The sequence below is a fragment of the Rhinoderma darwinii genome, chromosome 9 (assembly GCF_050947455.1).
Source record: "Rhinoderma darwinii isolate aRhiDar2 chromosome 9, aRhiDar2.hap1, whole genome shotgun sequence".
Classification (NCBI taxonomy): domain Eukaryota; kingdom Metazoa; phylum Chordata; class Amphibia; order Anura; family Rhinodermatidae; genus Rhinoderma; species Rhinoderma darwinii.
The window spans coordinates 94059549-94076113 of record NC_134695.1 but is presented as its reverse complement, the minus strand read 5'-3'; the positions used below and the strand labels follow the sequence as shown (position 1 = coordinate 94076113).

The 16565-nt window shown below is 43.4% G+C and overlaps 1 protein-coding gene across 1 annotated transcript; it reads left to right on the top strand.

The window, feature by feature from the left end:
• Nucleotides 1–3017: 3017 nt before the first annotated feature.
• On the top strand, nt 3018–12717 carry LOC142661219 (differentially expressed in FDCP 8 homolog). Its single transcript, XM_075838564.1, has 9 exons — nt 3018–3177; nt 7477–7592; nt 7732–7932; nt 8037–8231; nt 9465–9578; nt 9722–9802; nt 9878–10018; nt 11161–11270; nt 11534–12717. Exons 3-9 carry the CDS (start codon nt 7825–7827, stop codon nt 11631–11633), a joined length of 849 nt encoding a protein of 282 aa, XP_075694679.1. The 5' UTR covers nt 3018–3177; nt 7477–7592; nt 7732–7824; the 3' UTR covers nt 11634–12717.
• The last annotated feature ends 3848 nt before the right edge of the window (nt 12718–16565 follow it).

The following is a 16565-nucleotide window of genomic DNA, read 5'->3' as shown; positions in this document are numbered from 1 at the left end:
CATAGCTGCCCCCCACACAGTATAATGCCCCATAGCTGCCCCCACACGGTATAATGCCCCATAGCTGCCCCCACACGGTATAATGCCCTCATAACTGCGCCCACACAGTATAATGCCAATATAGCTGCCCTCCACACAGTATAAAGCCCCCCATAGCTGTCCCCTCGCAATATAATGCCCCACAGCTGCTCTCCACAGAGCCCCAATAGTGCCTAATAAAAATACTAATATGCATACTCACCTAACCCTGTCCCAACGCTGAGTGGAAGAGATCCATCTGCCCCTTCGGTCTGTGTGGCTCGGTGCAGACAGGTGCGATGACGTCACTGCCTTGTACCTGTCTGTGTCAAGCCGCTCACAGCTCAGTACAAATAGGCGGGCGGGAGGCAGAGACGTCTTCACACCTGTCTGCGCCGAGCAGCTCACAGCTTGGTACAGACAGGCGCGAGGCAGTGATGCCTGCTCTAACATTGGATTCAACTGTATCTGCGTCTTGAGGACACAGATAAACTTGAGACCGTGAAAAAAAACTGAACTGAAAAAACCTCAGAAATGCACAAGATACGCTGAATTAAAAAAAAATTCCCGATTAATTGCCCAGCCCATTACACTATATTCCCCGTATACTGTCATCACTGTATACACTGTCCTCACTGTCTGGACCTTAGAGTGAGGACAGTACAGTATATATAGTAAGGTCAGTATACTGGGAATATAAGGGAAAAAGATGTGTTGTCTGGAAAAACCCGCACCATGGCAAGCCAGGCCCCAGCAAAGCTCAACCTAATCTTCATAATCAAAGTGCCCCTGGAAAAACTATGTATATGTGGTGTGTGTGTATATGTGGTATATGTATCTATATATGTGGTGTTTATGTGTGGTGTGTGTGTATATAGTGTGTAAATGGTGTGTGTGTATATCTAAAGATTTCAATGGGCGCCATGTAATGCTTTATTATTTACATAACATTAATCCGGTTTCCCAAATTTATCATTGGAATTGCTCAATAATTTGGAATTCCTAGTTTCCAGCCACATCCCCGCAGTATACTGGCGATGTTTATGGCAGCCTGTGTTCGGCTACTGCCATGATGTGCTGATGGGAATTGCCAGTCACTAAGAGAACTCACTCTGTGGCTGCAGAAAGTGGTGAAGAATGTGTTATTGATGAACATGTTACAAGTTCCTTGTCATAAAAAACTAGTAGAAAGAAAGAGCCGTATGTCTCTTTAAATAAAATGTAAAGTACATTTACTAGGCCGTGACATCACTGCATTCTATAAACATGGGACACACCCAGCATATCTCTCATCTCATTGGATGTTCTACTATGACATTATTAATACTTATGACATCACGAAGCTATATAAACATGGAACACACCCACAACGTCTCTGACTCCATATTGGATACTGTCCTAGGAGAGCGCATTTTTACGAAATATTTCGTTGGGTTTTGGGGAATTGGGAATGGAGAACCTGAGTGAGACAGGTAGCAGAAGGAGTGAGTATAGCAGCACAACATCTGGCCGGACCATAGAGATACCCGCCCCGGCTGGGAGCAAGGGGTATGCCAAAAATGATAAGAAGCGGAAAAGGGAGAGTGTAGAGAGTGACAGAGGAAGACCAGATAAAAGAAGCAATAAAAGAGAACAAGAACACCATAAAAGCTTCTGCGAGGATCAACATGAGAGAGATGCAAAGGACGAGCTCTCAAGGCAGCTTCAGACATCAAGTCACCATGGAGGCCTGTCCGGCAAAGGCCGAGTATATGCCGAGCGTCCAGCGAGAACAGGAGGTAAGCGAAAGATAGAAAGTGTGGAGAAGGAAGAGGAGGAGGAAAGGAAAAACAAAAAAAAATGTGAGGAGAATGAACCAGCCGAATCACCCTCTGTCATCGTGCCCCTTGGACTGTCACACTTCCGATTCCACCAGGAACTTGGTCGAGGGGCATTCGGGACAGTCCTCCTGGCATCACTCAAAAGCAAAAATACCACCGTGGCTGTCAAAGCCATTGCCAATACGAAGGTGGCGGCCGTACTCAGGGAGCAGAGAGTACTGCGACGAACATCTGGCAACCCGTATCTCTGCCATGCATACGCTGGATTCCAAACGCAAACTCATTGCTTCTTTGTGATGGAACATCTCACTGGCGGCGACCTGGAGCAGATGCTGGAGGCAACTGGACCCTTGGACTTAAGAACAACAACTATATGTACGGCAGAAATCATTTGTGGCATTCAGTACTTACATCAACTGGGGGTGATCCACAATGATTTAAAAACAAATAACATCATCATTGACCGCCAGGGCCACGTACGTATTTGTGATTTTGGAATGGCTGCAGAAAACATCTTTGGAGACCAAACGACCACTGGATGGGGTGGAACAATTTATTATATGGCACCAGAAATGTTAACGAGAGACCCCTATGGCCTGGCTGTCGACTGGTGGGCGTTTGGCGTAATCCTCTATCGACTTTTTACCAACAAATATCTATTCAGCCGTGTCAAAACTAAAACCAAATATTTACTGAAAGTCCAATCGGATGAGCCCACCTACCCCAAGCAACTTACTAAAGAGGCAAAGGACATTCTCCAAAGGTTTTTCTGCAAGGACTGGCAACAGCGTCTAGGATGGCATGGAAATGTGCGGCAGCACCCATTTTATCGAGGAATTAACTGGGAGAAGATTGAGAACAAGACCGCAGAACCACCTTTCCTCCCGCGGTTGGGCCAAAACAACTACTCCGCCTTAAGCCAGCCCTTATCCTTGTCCTTCCTGAACACCCCAGAAAGAAACAACTCTCCACCTGATGCCAACCCCATCCAGGACTTCTCATTTGTTGACCCTGAGTGGTCCTTCTAAGCGGTCAGCGGTAACATCAGACCGCTCCCTCCTCCTGACCATCGTACCATCTGCACCTCCTGCCATCAGCATTGTCATCGCCAGTATTATTATTTTATATATAACATCTGAAGCAGCATCACAGCCAGCACCATGTCCACCATCATAATTGAACACCTTATCATCTTCTCCATCACAATCACCATCATCTTCTCCATCACCATCATCGTCATCTTCACCACTACCACCATTGTTCAGCAGCGTCACCATCATCGTCATCTTCACCATCATCTTCACCACTACCACCATTGTCCAGCAACGTCACCATAAAGGTACAGTCCTGCATAACTTGTTCTGCTTTACTCAATGACATTTTTGTTTGCTGCTATTTCTCCTATTGCAGCAGTTGCCGATAGCAACCTACCAGATTCCAGCTGTTTTCAATGGCAGCCTAAAAATGAAAGCACTGCTCATGATTGGTTGCTATGGACAACTGGCCCAAGTACTGTCTGCACTAGTCTTATACATCAGGCCCAGAATGTTTTTTCCAGTGTTGGATCCATGATCACTTGGTTACTACGACGTCGGTGTAAGGGTATGTGAACACACAAACTCAAAAACGTTCGAAAATACGGAGCGGTTTTCAAGGGAAAAAAGCCTCTGATATTCAGCCGTTTTTTAATCAAACCAGTTGCGTTTTTCTATTGAGTCAACAAAAAACGGCTCCAAAAACGGCTCAAGAAGTGACATGCACTTCTTTTTACGGGGTGTCTTTGGACGAGCCGTTGTTTGAAAATGAGGCACAAAAAAAGCCCCATCGGAACAGAACGCCGTATTTCCCCATTGAAATCAATGGGCAAATGTTTGTAGGCATTCTGCTTCCGATTTTTCTGCCGTTATTTGGGATGTTTACGGCACGAAAAACGGCTGAAAACAGCCTGTGTGAACATACCCTAACTATATAGTATCCGACATATTGGGTGTTATTCACAATGGGTCTTGTTTATAAAAAAAAACGGTGGGTCTTGTTGTCCATAGCAACCAATCACAGCTTTCGTTTAAACTGCTGTGGAAAAATGGAAGCTGTACTGTGATTGGTTGCTATGGGCAACAAGGTCAGATTTTCTATCTGTGTATGTGTTTGCTGTGGCATCAAGGCTCTTATAGTTGAAGTTTTATGTACTATGTTTTCTATATTATTACAGTGCGCCTCAACTTATGATCTCTTGCCCGACCTGACATCAGGCATGGGGAGATGCTCCTGCACGCTGGGCGGTACAGTTACCGTGGCAACTGTACCTCACCCAGAGAATACCGTGTACGGGTACTATTAAAAAGAATTGTACCCGTGCACGATATTCTCTGGGTGTCGTACGGTTGCCATGGCAACTGTACAGCCTAGCGTGCAGGAGCATCTCAGGTCGGGCGGGAGATCACAAGTGGAGGCACACTTTATAGGGGTTGTCCACTGTCAGCAAATTAATGTTATTTTTTTGTAGATTTAAAAGTTATACAATTTTCCATTTAACTTTCTGTATTAATTCCTCACAGTTTTCAAGACCTCTGCTTGCTGTTATTCAGTAGGAACAGTCGTTGTTTACTTACAGAGGATAAAATTCTGTCCATGGTCATGTGATGGACACACAGGTGTTGAGATCGTTACATTTAGGCATCATTTACACAAGCGTAATATACGCGCGTGCTTTTCACGCGTGTCGTACGCACCTATATTACTCTATAGGGCAGTGCAGACATTCCGTGAGTTTAGCGCAGCGTGAGTGCGCTGCGTAAAACTCACGACATGTTCTATATTTCAGCGTTTTTCGCGCATCACGCACCCATTAAAGTCAATGGGTGCGTGAAAACCACGCAGGTCGCACTTCCGTGCGAACTGCGTGATTCGCGCAACAGCTGTCAAACTCTGAATGTAAACAGAAAAGCACCACGTGCTTTTCTGTTTACAAACATCCAAACGGAGTGTCATAATGATGGCGGCTGCGCGAAAATCACGCAGCCGCGCATCATACACTGATGACACACGCAGCTGTTAAGTGCATTTTGCGCACGCAAAACGCCGCGTTTTTTGCGTGCGCAAAACGCACACGCTCGTGTAAATCAGGCCTTACTGTATGTGTATCAGAACTATGACTTGTAACGATCCCAGCACCTGTGCGACCATCAGGGTATGTTCACACGCACTATTTACGGACGTAATTCGGGCGTTTTTGCCCCGAATTACGTCCGAAAATAGCGCCTCAATAGCGCTGACAAACATCTGCCCATTGAAAGCAATGGGCAGACGTTTGTCTGTTCACACGAGGCGTATATTTACGCGCCGCTGTCAAATGACGGCGCGTAAATAGACGCCCGCGTCAAAGAAGTGACCTGTCACTTCTTTGGCCGTAATTGGAGCCGTTACTCATTGACTCCAATGAATAGCAGCGCTAATTACGGCCGTAATTGACGCGGCGTTCAAGCGCCTGCACATGCCAGTACGGCTGAAATTACGGGGATGTTTTCAGGCTGAAACATCCCCGTAATTTCAGCCGTAACGGACGCCCTCGTGTGAACATACCCTCACATGACCATGGGCAGAATTGTATCCACTGGAAGTAAATAATGAATGTTCCTACTGAATATCAAGCAGAAATCTTGAAAATTTGAGGAATTAATACAAAAATTATATTGGAAAATTGTCTAACTTTTAATTCTACAAAAAACAAACAAACATTATTTGCTGAAACCGGAATTCCTCTTTTTTTCTGCACATTTTTGGAATGTATCGGGAGAAGTGTCACTGAAAGCTTTATGAGCCTCCTTTTATAAATTTTTTGAGGGGTGAGTTTTGGCTACAAGATAACTGAATCAAAATGCAAAGTGTGAATTAGGACGACAACAAGGCCATGCTGCATTTTTCTGCCGTTACGGTATGCCAGTCTTGATATGTATCTTATCCAGTTTCGGTTGATGGGCGTAGTCCTGAATTGTGGCGGTGTGATCTCAGTATGTAAGGGTGGCAGGGTTAGTGTCAGCATCAGGGAGCGCTGGGCCCACTGGGATTGGGGTGCTCATGGCAAATCGCTTAAATATACTCTACGCTTATCACGATGAGGGAGGGGTAGACAGCTGGCCCACAGTGACTGTCGCCCCAAGGACAGGCCTTAATTTACTGCGGACGCTGTATTCATTTACTATTTTTTATTTGTGTTATTTATGGTTTTTTTTTGGTTTTGGGTCAATACTGAAAATATTATGTTATATTCATACACGGCTCCTCTGACAAATCCTTTGTGTCATGCTTCTCCTCTTTACCAAGTGTTGTATATAATTAGGCTCCAGTCATGGCGCTGACCTTTTTAACTGGTTGCCGCCACAGGACGAGAATGCTCGTCCTGAGCGGCGGGGTACTTGGCGCATTAGGACGAGCATTCTCGTCCTGTGTGACAGCCGTCTCTGCGGCCGATCGAGAGCGGGGCAACGGCTGTAATACACAGCCACGGCCCCGCTCTGACAGCGGAGAGAAGAGAAACATCTTCTCTCCGACGTTAACCCTTTGAATGCCGCGATGAAAGCTGATTGCGGCGTTCAAGGAGGGGGGACTGCACCTTGATCGCGGTCACAGAAGATAACTGTGACGCGATCAAGGCCCATAACTTGTATGGCCAGACAGCTCAGGGTCCATTGAAGGACCCCGAGGCTGTCTAAACATATTTCCTGTTGTTAGGACATACTCAGGTATGCCCTAACAACTGCCTGTGTACAATCAGTAACAGGCTAATGTACTGGCATATAGATCTATGCCAGTACATTACAGTTACAAATTAAAAATCAAAAAAATAAATCCCTTTACGGGATTAAAAAAATAAATAAAAAAAGTTAAATGAATGTAAAAAAAATTAATGATAAATAAATAAAAAGTAAAAAAAATACACAGAAACACACATTATTTTATAATAAATAAACTTTTTAAAATATAAGTCCCAAAACATGAAATAATATCGCAGCAAGACACCTGAATGCGTATGTGTTAGAGAAGCACTTTGAGCAGGCCATTGAACGTGTCATTGGAGGTGAGAAAATCGGAGGTTACCGTTTAATTTCACAATCCAAGTATAGTATTGTAGTGCACTGTGCATTAGGGACACGAGCTCACCATAACTTTATCTGCATGAAGACATTGCTTAGAGATGCCTTACCCTTATGTGTTTACCTCAATGACGGATTGCGGAACAATGTATGGGATTTGTCCTGCAACTTTGTTCTATACTTTGTTTCTATTCCTCACTATTTCCAAGATCTGAATGTTTTTGGAAGCATTGAATATAGCTGTAACCAGTGTAGGCAATCCATTGTAAGATAATATATCGGCAGCATAGCTCCAAATCTTTCTCCTGTCATGATAGTTTGCTATACTGTATCCGTGCAGGTAAAATCTAGAGTCCAAGCAGTTGACTAGACTTGATACAGTTGTAACAAATTTCAGCTGTGAAAGGTATCCGCTATCTACCTCAAGAATATTCCCATCCACTAACCACAAGCAGCAATCTTGAAATGGCAAAAGGATTGAAACACAAAATATATTAGAAAGTTGTCTGAACCTGACCACTATTGATACATCTGTCTGCTTTCAGGACTGGAGAAGAAGACTCAGGTCCTTCAACCAGATGAGAAGCGCACAGTGGCGTACCATGAGGCGGGACATGCAGTGGCTGGATGGTTCTTGGAGCATGCCGATCCTCTTCTAAAGGTGACATTTAGATCAGATTTAATACTTGTCTTGTTGGAGGGTCCCTGTTCTCTATGAAGAAGTGTCTTCCCATGTGTGGTCACTATTTAGTGGGTACATGCTAAACCGATTGTTCTTTACTTCTTCGCTCCATCTCTAGGTATCGATCATTCCTCGAGGGAAATGCTTAGGTTATGCACAATACCTTCCTAAGGAGCAATATCTATACACCAAGGAACAGTTATTTGACCGCATGTGCATGATGCTTGGAGGCCGTGTTGCTGAACAGATTTTTTTTGGACGCATTACAACCGGAGCACAGGATGACCTGAAGAAGGTCACACAGACTGCGTACGCACAGGTAAAGACAGAATTTATCATTTTATATCGATTGTGAATATAATGGGCACATTAAGGGTGGATGAATCAAATTCTATAGGACTTACCGTTGTTTGTCCTTTACAGATCGTGACATTTGGAATGAGCAAGAAGTTGGGTCAAGTGTCATTTGACCTGGGACGTCAGGGGGAAATGATTGCGGATAGACCCTATAGTGAAGCGACTGCAGAGCTTATTGACCAGGAGGCCAGAGACCTCATCCATTCTGCATACGAGAGAACCGTGGAGCTTATCACTCAGTGCAGGGAGCAGGTGGAAAAGGTAAAGGGATTCTTCATTATGGGGTCTGTAGAACTGATGACTTTTTTTTGTGTAGTCTCTGTTCAGGTATTGATTGTGCTGATGTTTCCTAAGGGCCTGTTCACATCACCGTTTCCCTTCTGTTGAGGGGTTATGTCTGAGGTTTCCATCGGGGGAGCCCATCAATGGAAAGCCAAACGTAAACCTAAGCTTCTGTTTCCCTTACCATTGATCTCAATGGTGACGGAAACGTTGCTAAAGGTTTCCGTTTGTCACCGTTGTGACAGGGTTCTGTTGTTTTGATAGCGCAGTCGAGCTTTCCGCTGCCATTTTTATCTGTCTCTTGCCATGTTATTGAGGCATGGCAGAAGAGCATAGATGGTAGTATGCCAGCTGGTACTTCCTGGTGTCCTGGGACGCCCTGCCATGCCTTATGCATGTTCACGTTTCATAGCTGTTGAGTAATATGGATGTCATCAAGCTAACTCAATCATGAGGAAATAGGGTACCCTTCATTTTTCACAATAGAGGGGGTCCCTGCTCACAGCCCCCCCACTGACACCATCTTCTGCCATGTCTCAATGTCGAGGATGGATAAAACGATGGTAAGCTTTAAATTATGTTGCTAATTCATTCATTTGGATCAATCTAGTGTCTGCCAATCTGTTATATCAGTTGAAAAAATTTTCTTTGTAGGTGTTTGGGTGCCCATTCACGTAGCGTTTTGCCCATTCACGTAGCGTTTTTTTGTACAGGTGAAGCACATGGGTTCAGTGTGTTTTTCTGATCGGTTCTTGGCTGCGCCACTGCCATGTGTGTGGGCAGCATTTCTAAGTTTCTACCAGACAAATTAGCAAATATCTCCTAATGCTGGTAAAGCAAGTGCGACAATGGATCAGGGCAATACTGACTTTATACCCATTGCAGTATGTCTGGACTAAGAAGCGTTGTCTATATATCCCATACAATGTGTGAATCCTGCTCATTCCTCATATGTTGTGTCCCCAGTCAGGGTACTTAACCACGTTATAAAGGGACAAGTCATCTAAAAGTATCTTGATATGTCAGAACATGAAGGATCCCCATGGGATACTGCATTTCCACTGAGCGGTGCCAAAAGGGTTTTTCGGAACATCGTAGCCCCTCGTTTTGACTTTTTTTTCGTTTACGGACTTATGAACGAGACCTATTTCGCATTTGCGTTGGAGGCCGAGATGAGTGAATTTAAACCTAATATGCGGTCTCCACTTGCAGGTGTCTCGCTGTAGTATGCGGTATCTTTCCCTGATGCTGGGCCGTCCAGTGCTCAAGCTGCGGGAAATTAACCCTTTGCTGTTTAACTATGTGGAAGAGCTGGTAGAGATTCGGGTAAGAGCTGGTCAGACCCTGAATACAGTTTATATATATTATTTTTTTTCTTCTATATCCAGGTATGCATTGTATATGAATGTAATTTACAGAATGTAAAAGTTTTTTTTTTGTTTTTTTTTGCCGTCTTGTCTCTTTATTAGAAGTTACGTCAGGATATCCTCCTCATGAAGCCGTACTTCATCACTTGCAAAGAAGCTATGGAGGCCCGATTGCTGCTGCAGGTCAGGATTGGATTTACTCTACAAATAACTTCTGATTGGATGTGATTTTTGTTAGTTAATGTGTTCTTTGTACAGCTACAGGATCGCCAGCATTTTGTGGAGAACGATGACATGTATTCCCTGCAGGATCTTCTGGATGTTAGCAGCGGACGGCTGGGTGCCTCCCTCACAGACATACACACCATGTTTGCCAAGCACATTAAGCTGGACTGTGAGGTGGGTAGGCCAATAAAATGTAGTTTTTTGAGGTTGGTCTCAAAGTGAAACAAAAATGTGAAAAATCTTTCGATTACCGGAGTACTTCTGCCGCTTAGGTTTAGCGATCGGTGGAGGTCTCAGTGCTCGGACCCCCACCGATCAAACCTTCTGACAGGTCACTATGACATGTCAAAAGTTTTTTTTAAAAGATTAGTTACCCTTTAAACTACCAGATCCGCACCCAACCTGATGTTGAGGTTAAATGAATTAGACAGGTTGGATTTTATTTATTTTTTTCTTATGACTTCAATTATTTCTTCTGAGATGAACATCATCAGTTTCTAAACTAGAAGTGGCCAGATTTACATATCCTTAAAGGGGTTTTCTCATCTTATGAAATAATGGCAAATCATTAGGATAAGCCGTTACTTTCTGATAGGTGTGGGTCCCTGCCGATTATGAGTATAAAGGGGCTGCGGCGCTGGTTTAGTGCTGCATCCCTTTTAACGATATCCCTTCACAGCGGCGCTCCCGGCCTGCCGCTGCGAAGGGAACTTCAGCACAACTCCTTTCATTTGAAAAACAGCGATGTGGCCCCTACATTGTCAGAAATAGTGGATTCACTTGAGATGGGAATAACCCTTTAGTGGGATATTCCCACTAATAAAATGTATCACCTATCTATAGTATAGATGATAAATGTTAGAACGGTGAGGGTCCCACTTGCTGGGACCCCGACAATTGCTGAAATGTGCTCCCTCCGCTGTTTTACTATCTTCCATAGAGTTGTATGGAGTAACACATTAACACATGCTCAGCCACTGTTCCATACAACTTCTCCTCACCCGGCCTATCTTGGCGGGCTCGCACCTGCCTAACATTTATCATCTATCTCGATACTCTGGGGGAGGTTTGGATCAGGGGTCCGCAACCTTTGGTACTCCAGCTGTTGTAAAACTACAATTTCCAGCATGCCCTGACATCCTTTGGCTGGAATAATAAAGCCTTTTAGCTGTCACTGCATGCTGAGAGTTGTAGTTTTACAATAGCTAGAGTGCTGAAGGTTGATGACCACTGGTTTAGCTCTTCCGCATCTAAAGATGTTGCTTAAAATGATGTGAGTGTGCTGCTGTGTTCATGTGTAATCTTTATATTTGCAGCGCTGCCAGGCTAAGGGCTTTGTGTGTGAACTGTGCAAGGAAGGAGACATTTTGTTCCCATTTGATAGTCACACATCTGTGTGCCAGGATTGTGCTGCCGTGTTCCACAGGTGAGATTCTTTACACCATGCTAAGGCTCTGTTCACACTGGTCATTGTATCTGAACATCCCAAAATTGATTCAGATGGGATTTTTATGATGGTGAATGCTTCATTTTTACCTCTGATCGTCAGATCTCATTTTCTGTCAGTTTTCAGGCTGCATGAATTTGCCTCCTGTTTGTTCTGCGTCTACGTTTTATGTACAGGTAATCTTCTAGAGAAGCTATAAAATATAATACTACTTTTTTTGCTTATTTTATTTTCTATCCCAGGGACTGCTATTATGACAACTCTACAAGCTGCCCCCGCTGTATGAGGCAAAATCTCCGGAAACAGACACCGGAGCCTGGAGAGGACAGGTGGCAGCAGTGAGGAAGAGACGCCACACATAAGACACTATGTACAGGGAGAGAGACACTTGTATGGTGTGCGGCACCTACTGGACTGTGTCCTGGTGCAAGACCTTGGAATGAAACCACGTAAAGATGTTCAGTTGAATTTCTTCAGAATCTATAAGTCTTTGTGACATTCCAGACTAATAGATACCGATCATTCCTGCAGAGACTTTATCTTGATTAGAGACTACGGTTATTCCTGTATATAGATCTCATGTGGAGCCTTATTACCGCATTATACGTGGTGATCTAGCACTGACTCCGCCCTCTTCTTGCTCTCACCTGCAGGCACTGCCATGGACACCATCAAAGCCGGTTTATTATTATTCTGCAGACCGTTCACACCTTCTGTATATAAAATGTACAGTCCCTAATAGGTTAAAGTCTATAGGAATATGCAGTGCCTCACAAAGTCTCTTCCCACTACGGTGCTAAGGTTTTGTTTTTTTTTCTCTATCTTGCACTTTAATTTGCAAGTTTTAAATGCCCTATGGGTTTGTACAGGTTGGAGAGGGTTATTGTACATGAAATTCAACTAGACCCTGGCATCTACCCATCCTTGGACCCCCAGATCTGGAAAGAAAGCAAAGACGGAGATTTACTCCATGTACAATAGATGGTCAGAAATGCTGTCAATCTAAAGCCTCATTCAGATGGACGTATTGCACCTATGTTTAACTATCCATAGTCCAGATTTAACAACTGGACCCCCCCCCCCCCCCCACAGTTCCATTAGCACCATGAATCCCTAATGTGTTGTAAGTCTGGTTAAGTAGAACTGCAGGGAGTCCATTTGTAACCCTGGAATATGGATAGTTAAACACGGGTACAATACTCATCTTTAGGAGACCCTTGGCCTGATCCTCATATTGGACTGTGTATTGGACTTTAGACACCCTTTCTAGTCTGCATCTTTTTTCGGATGTTCTGTCTCCAGCTACTCAGAAAAAACTCAATAATTGTAAAGAAATATAATCCAAGGGGGGAATTTGCCAGAGAGAAGTTATTATTTATTGAGCGAATTATTGCCGTTATTTATCCTCTTGTACATTAAACGTGATTTTGTCGATAAAATGTCTGCTATTCAATACTCCAACACTAACCGTGCTTTTATTAAGACGACTTCATTCATTCAGGCCATAGCTATAACGATCTGACTGTAGACAGTGATAGTCTGACTAGATAATGACCCAAGAACATTCTTTTGTTATTTTATCAATGCATCTAAATTTTTAAAAAAAACGACGCAACTTTTCCACAATCCACCTTTTGTATACACAGCTCCCCTGCAGACCAATGTGTGTCCAAGGCTACAGACTACAAACATCCTGTGTAGTCTGATCCTGCAGTCATGTTGTACTTTTTTTCCCTCTGTCCTCTCTTCTACTGTCTGTAAGTTAGCAATAAGAGGGTGCAGAGGAGTAACACATGAATGCAGGACGACCCCTCTCCATGTCTTTTTAGTCATGGTAGAGAGTTACTGGGGAGGACCCCGCACAACCATGTGATACATGGTCGCCTATTGCATTGAATGAGAGCAGTGTAATACTACAGAAATGTGTGGCAGCCCTCCGCGTCAGCCGGTTGATGGGTTTTCAGCAGCCGTACCCACAAACCCGCCAAACCTTATGCTTGCAGTCATTTATTGCAGTACAGTGACTGAAATGACCCCTGGTTTAGAACGCTGTTTTTCGGTGATCAAAATCTCTGTGTGTTGCAAAAAATAATTTCCAAATCCTTTTACTCTTTTTTTTTTTTTTGAAAAACAATTTTTTTATTTTTTCAAACATACCAAATTACAACAGATCAACAACAAATACATTTATCAAAAACAGACATTTTACATTGGATAGCATTAAGTAGAAACAAAAGCAAGGTCTTTTTTAATACAACTCATAGCAATGATCTACTGTGCAGTTTCCCGTCTGTCCAAAACTCCATTTTGCCATTGTGAAACTTCCCCTCTCTGATACCATAGTCTTTTGACTTGTTATCCTTAGTTTACCTTATTTAAGTGCCAAGACCTATCTTCGTTAAACCCTTTTTAATTTGCCCAAAGTCCCTTTTAGATCTTCCGTGAGATACCACTTTGTGTACTTAAAGCTATTTACTACCTCCCCAATCTCCGCATCTGGTAATTGTTCAAGGAAGGGCTTCCATTTCCTAAAAAAGCCTGCTGTCCTTTCCCCTTTGTGCTTTGCTGCTTCTATCCTGTCTGAAAACAGACAAATTCTCATTTGTTGTGTTATTTGTGTTAGAGTCGGTATGTCTGATTCCAGCCATTGTCTCAACAAACACCTCTTAGCTATGATAAGTATGATATGTACCAGGGGGGGATGTCCCTCTCCCACCTTGTCAGTTGAGTTCGCTTGGTGAAAGAGAATTTTCATAGGATCCATTGGGAGTGCAGTCCCCCATAGCGTTTGTATGTAGTCTAATACTATTTTCCAGTATCGCTGGGTCTCCGGGCATGACCATATGCTATGATATAAATCTGTGCGTGGTTGGTTACATTTCGGACATGCTTGCAGTCTGTCGAGATTGTCTACATTGGGCGGTATATTAAAAGCGTAAATGGCCGCATACATTAGTTTGAATTGTGATTCCCTCCACACCTCATTTACTACATGTTTTCGGACCAACTCCCACCCTTTCAAGATGGAAGTATTTATGTCTGGTATGTTCAGTATGCGTCTCCAGTAAGGGAAATGATTCCCCGGGCTTATTTTTGTGTATAAATCTTTAATTGTTTTATAAAGTTCTGACAACGACTTCCTATGTGTTCCTTCTCCTATGATCACATCAAAGGAATTATCTACAATTTCTGGTTCCAGGTTTCTTACTAATTTAGTACAGAAGGACTTCACTTGCAGATACTGTAAGAAATGGCACGGTGATATCCCAAACTCTCCCACCAACTCAGGCAAAGTTTTTAATCTAGGTTCTGTGGCATGCAAAACGTGACCTACTGTCTGTATCCCCTGTTGTTTCCACGTGGTGAAAAGGGAGCTGGAACTTCCGGCCACAAAATCTATATGAGACCACAGTGGCAGATGCTTGGAGAGTTGGAATGATAACCCTGACTTTTTCCTCACTTCCTTCCAACACATAATGGTGTCCCTCAATAGTAAAGAGCCCTTCACATGACTCGGGAGAGATGCTAGCTTGGTGTGTAGTAATGCGGTGAGATCATATTTTCCTGCTAGCGCACTTTCCAGTGCCCAATTTGAATAATGCTCAGTGTGGTGCATCCAATCTAAGACATGCCGGAAGAGACTGGCCACATTATATCCCCTCAGATGCGGAATATTTAAACCCCCTTGCCAATGATAGCCATGTAGCTTAGCTAAGGATATGCGAGGACGTTTATTTCGCCATATAAATTTTGAGATAGCAGTATTAAAATTTTTAACATCTGTATGTTTCAAGAGAACAGGTATAGTTTGTAGTGGGTATAATAATCTTGCAAAAGATATCATTTTAACCAAATGGCATCTCCCAAACATTGAAAGCGGTAGTGTCACCCATCTCTCCAGTTCTCCTTTTATTTTACAAAACAACGGTTCAAAATTTAATTTATAAAGGGATCCTGTTGATTTCCCTATCTGAATCCCTAAGTATGTGATGTGATTCTTTGCTACCTTAATGCCTATTTCCTGGATTTCTCGATCCCTAGAGAGATTATACGCGGACAAGCTCAGTATTTCACATTTATTTGGGTTTATCTTGAATCCCGTAAAGGATCTGTAATGTTGAAACAATTCAAAGATTCCCTGTAAATGTTGTGCTGGATGCGAGAGAAAGAGTAGTATGTCATCCGCGAAAACTGCGGTTTTCACTTCTTTTCTCCCTATTGCTATACCAGTAAACAGATCCTCCCGTTCTAACTCACGTATTAATGGTTCTAACGCCAGGTCAAAAAGTAGGGGTGACAGAGGGCATCCCTGACGTGTTCCCTTGTGTAATGTGAAAGTTTGGGATCGAAATCCCGGCGTGCACACCGCTGCCGTGGGAGTATTATACAGTGCTTTTAAGTACATTCGGAAACTACCTTTTAGATTAAATTTGTCTAGCACCTTGTTCAGCCATCGCCACTCAACATTATCAAATGCCTTTTCAGCGTCTAGCATCACTAACGCTGGATGGCTGGATGGCGATGGCCAAGCCTTGATCTCATCCATGACACCTAAAACCTTCCTAATGTTAGTCACCGCAGCTCTTCCCTTAATAAATCCCACCTGGGATGATCCCACCAGCTGGGGCATCAGAGCTGCAAGTCGATCCGCCATGATCTTGGATATCAGTTTCAGATCTTGGTTTATTAGTGAAATTGGTCTATACGATCCTGGTTGTGTGAGGTCCTTTCCTGCCTTGGGTATGACTTTTATGTATGCAGTATTTGCCGCTGCTGGTATGTCGGCACCCTGTAATAATGAATTGAAGTAGGCCAATAAAGTTGGGGTTAATTGTTCTAACAATATTTTATAAAATTCAGCCGGGTATCCATCAGGCCCCGGGGCCTTCCCATTTGATAAGCCTTTTATAGTTTTTTGCAGCTCTTCTACCGTTATCAGAGCATTCAGATTTTCTAGTTGCTCCGATGTCACATTAGGTAGATCTAAATTTGAGAGGAACTGGCTCCCCCTTGTGTCTTCTACTGACAGATCTGTCTCGTACAATTTCTGATAAAAAGATCTTAAAGTGTCATTTATTTTCCTAGGGTCAGTGTGTAAATGCCCTGTGTGATCTGCCAACTTTGTTATATGTGTCCTTGGGCGATATCCTCTTGAAAGCCCTGCCAGCAGCTTCCCTGCTTTATTTCCAAAGCGAAACAACTTGGCCTCGTAAATTGATCTACCAAATCTTTCTTTCTTGTCTAGCCATTCTTCGAAGTTTCGTTTGGCTGTTA

Bases quoted from the DNA above. Each gene is read 5' to 3' on its own strand.
- LOC142661219 (XM_075838564.1), top strand. From the start codon at position 7,825: ATGTGCATGATGCTTGGAGGCCGTGTTGCTGAACAGATTTTTTTTGGA. The intron at 8,232-9,464 runs GTAAAGGGATTC...CTCCACTTGCAG, and splicing joins GCAGGGAGCAGGTGGAAAAG to GTGTCTCGCTGTAGTATGCG. The intron at 10,019-11,160 runs GTGGGTAGGCCA...TTATATTTGCAG, and splicing joins ACATTAAGCTGGACTGTGAG to CGCTGCCAGGCTAAGGGCTT.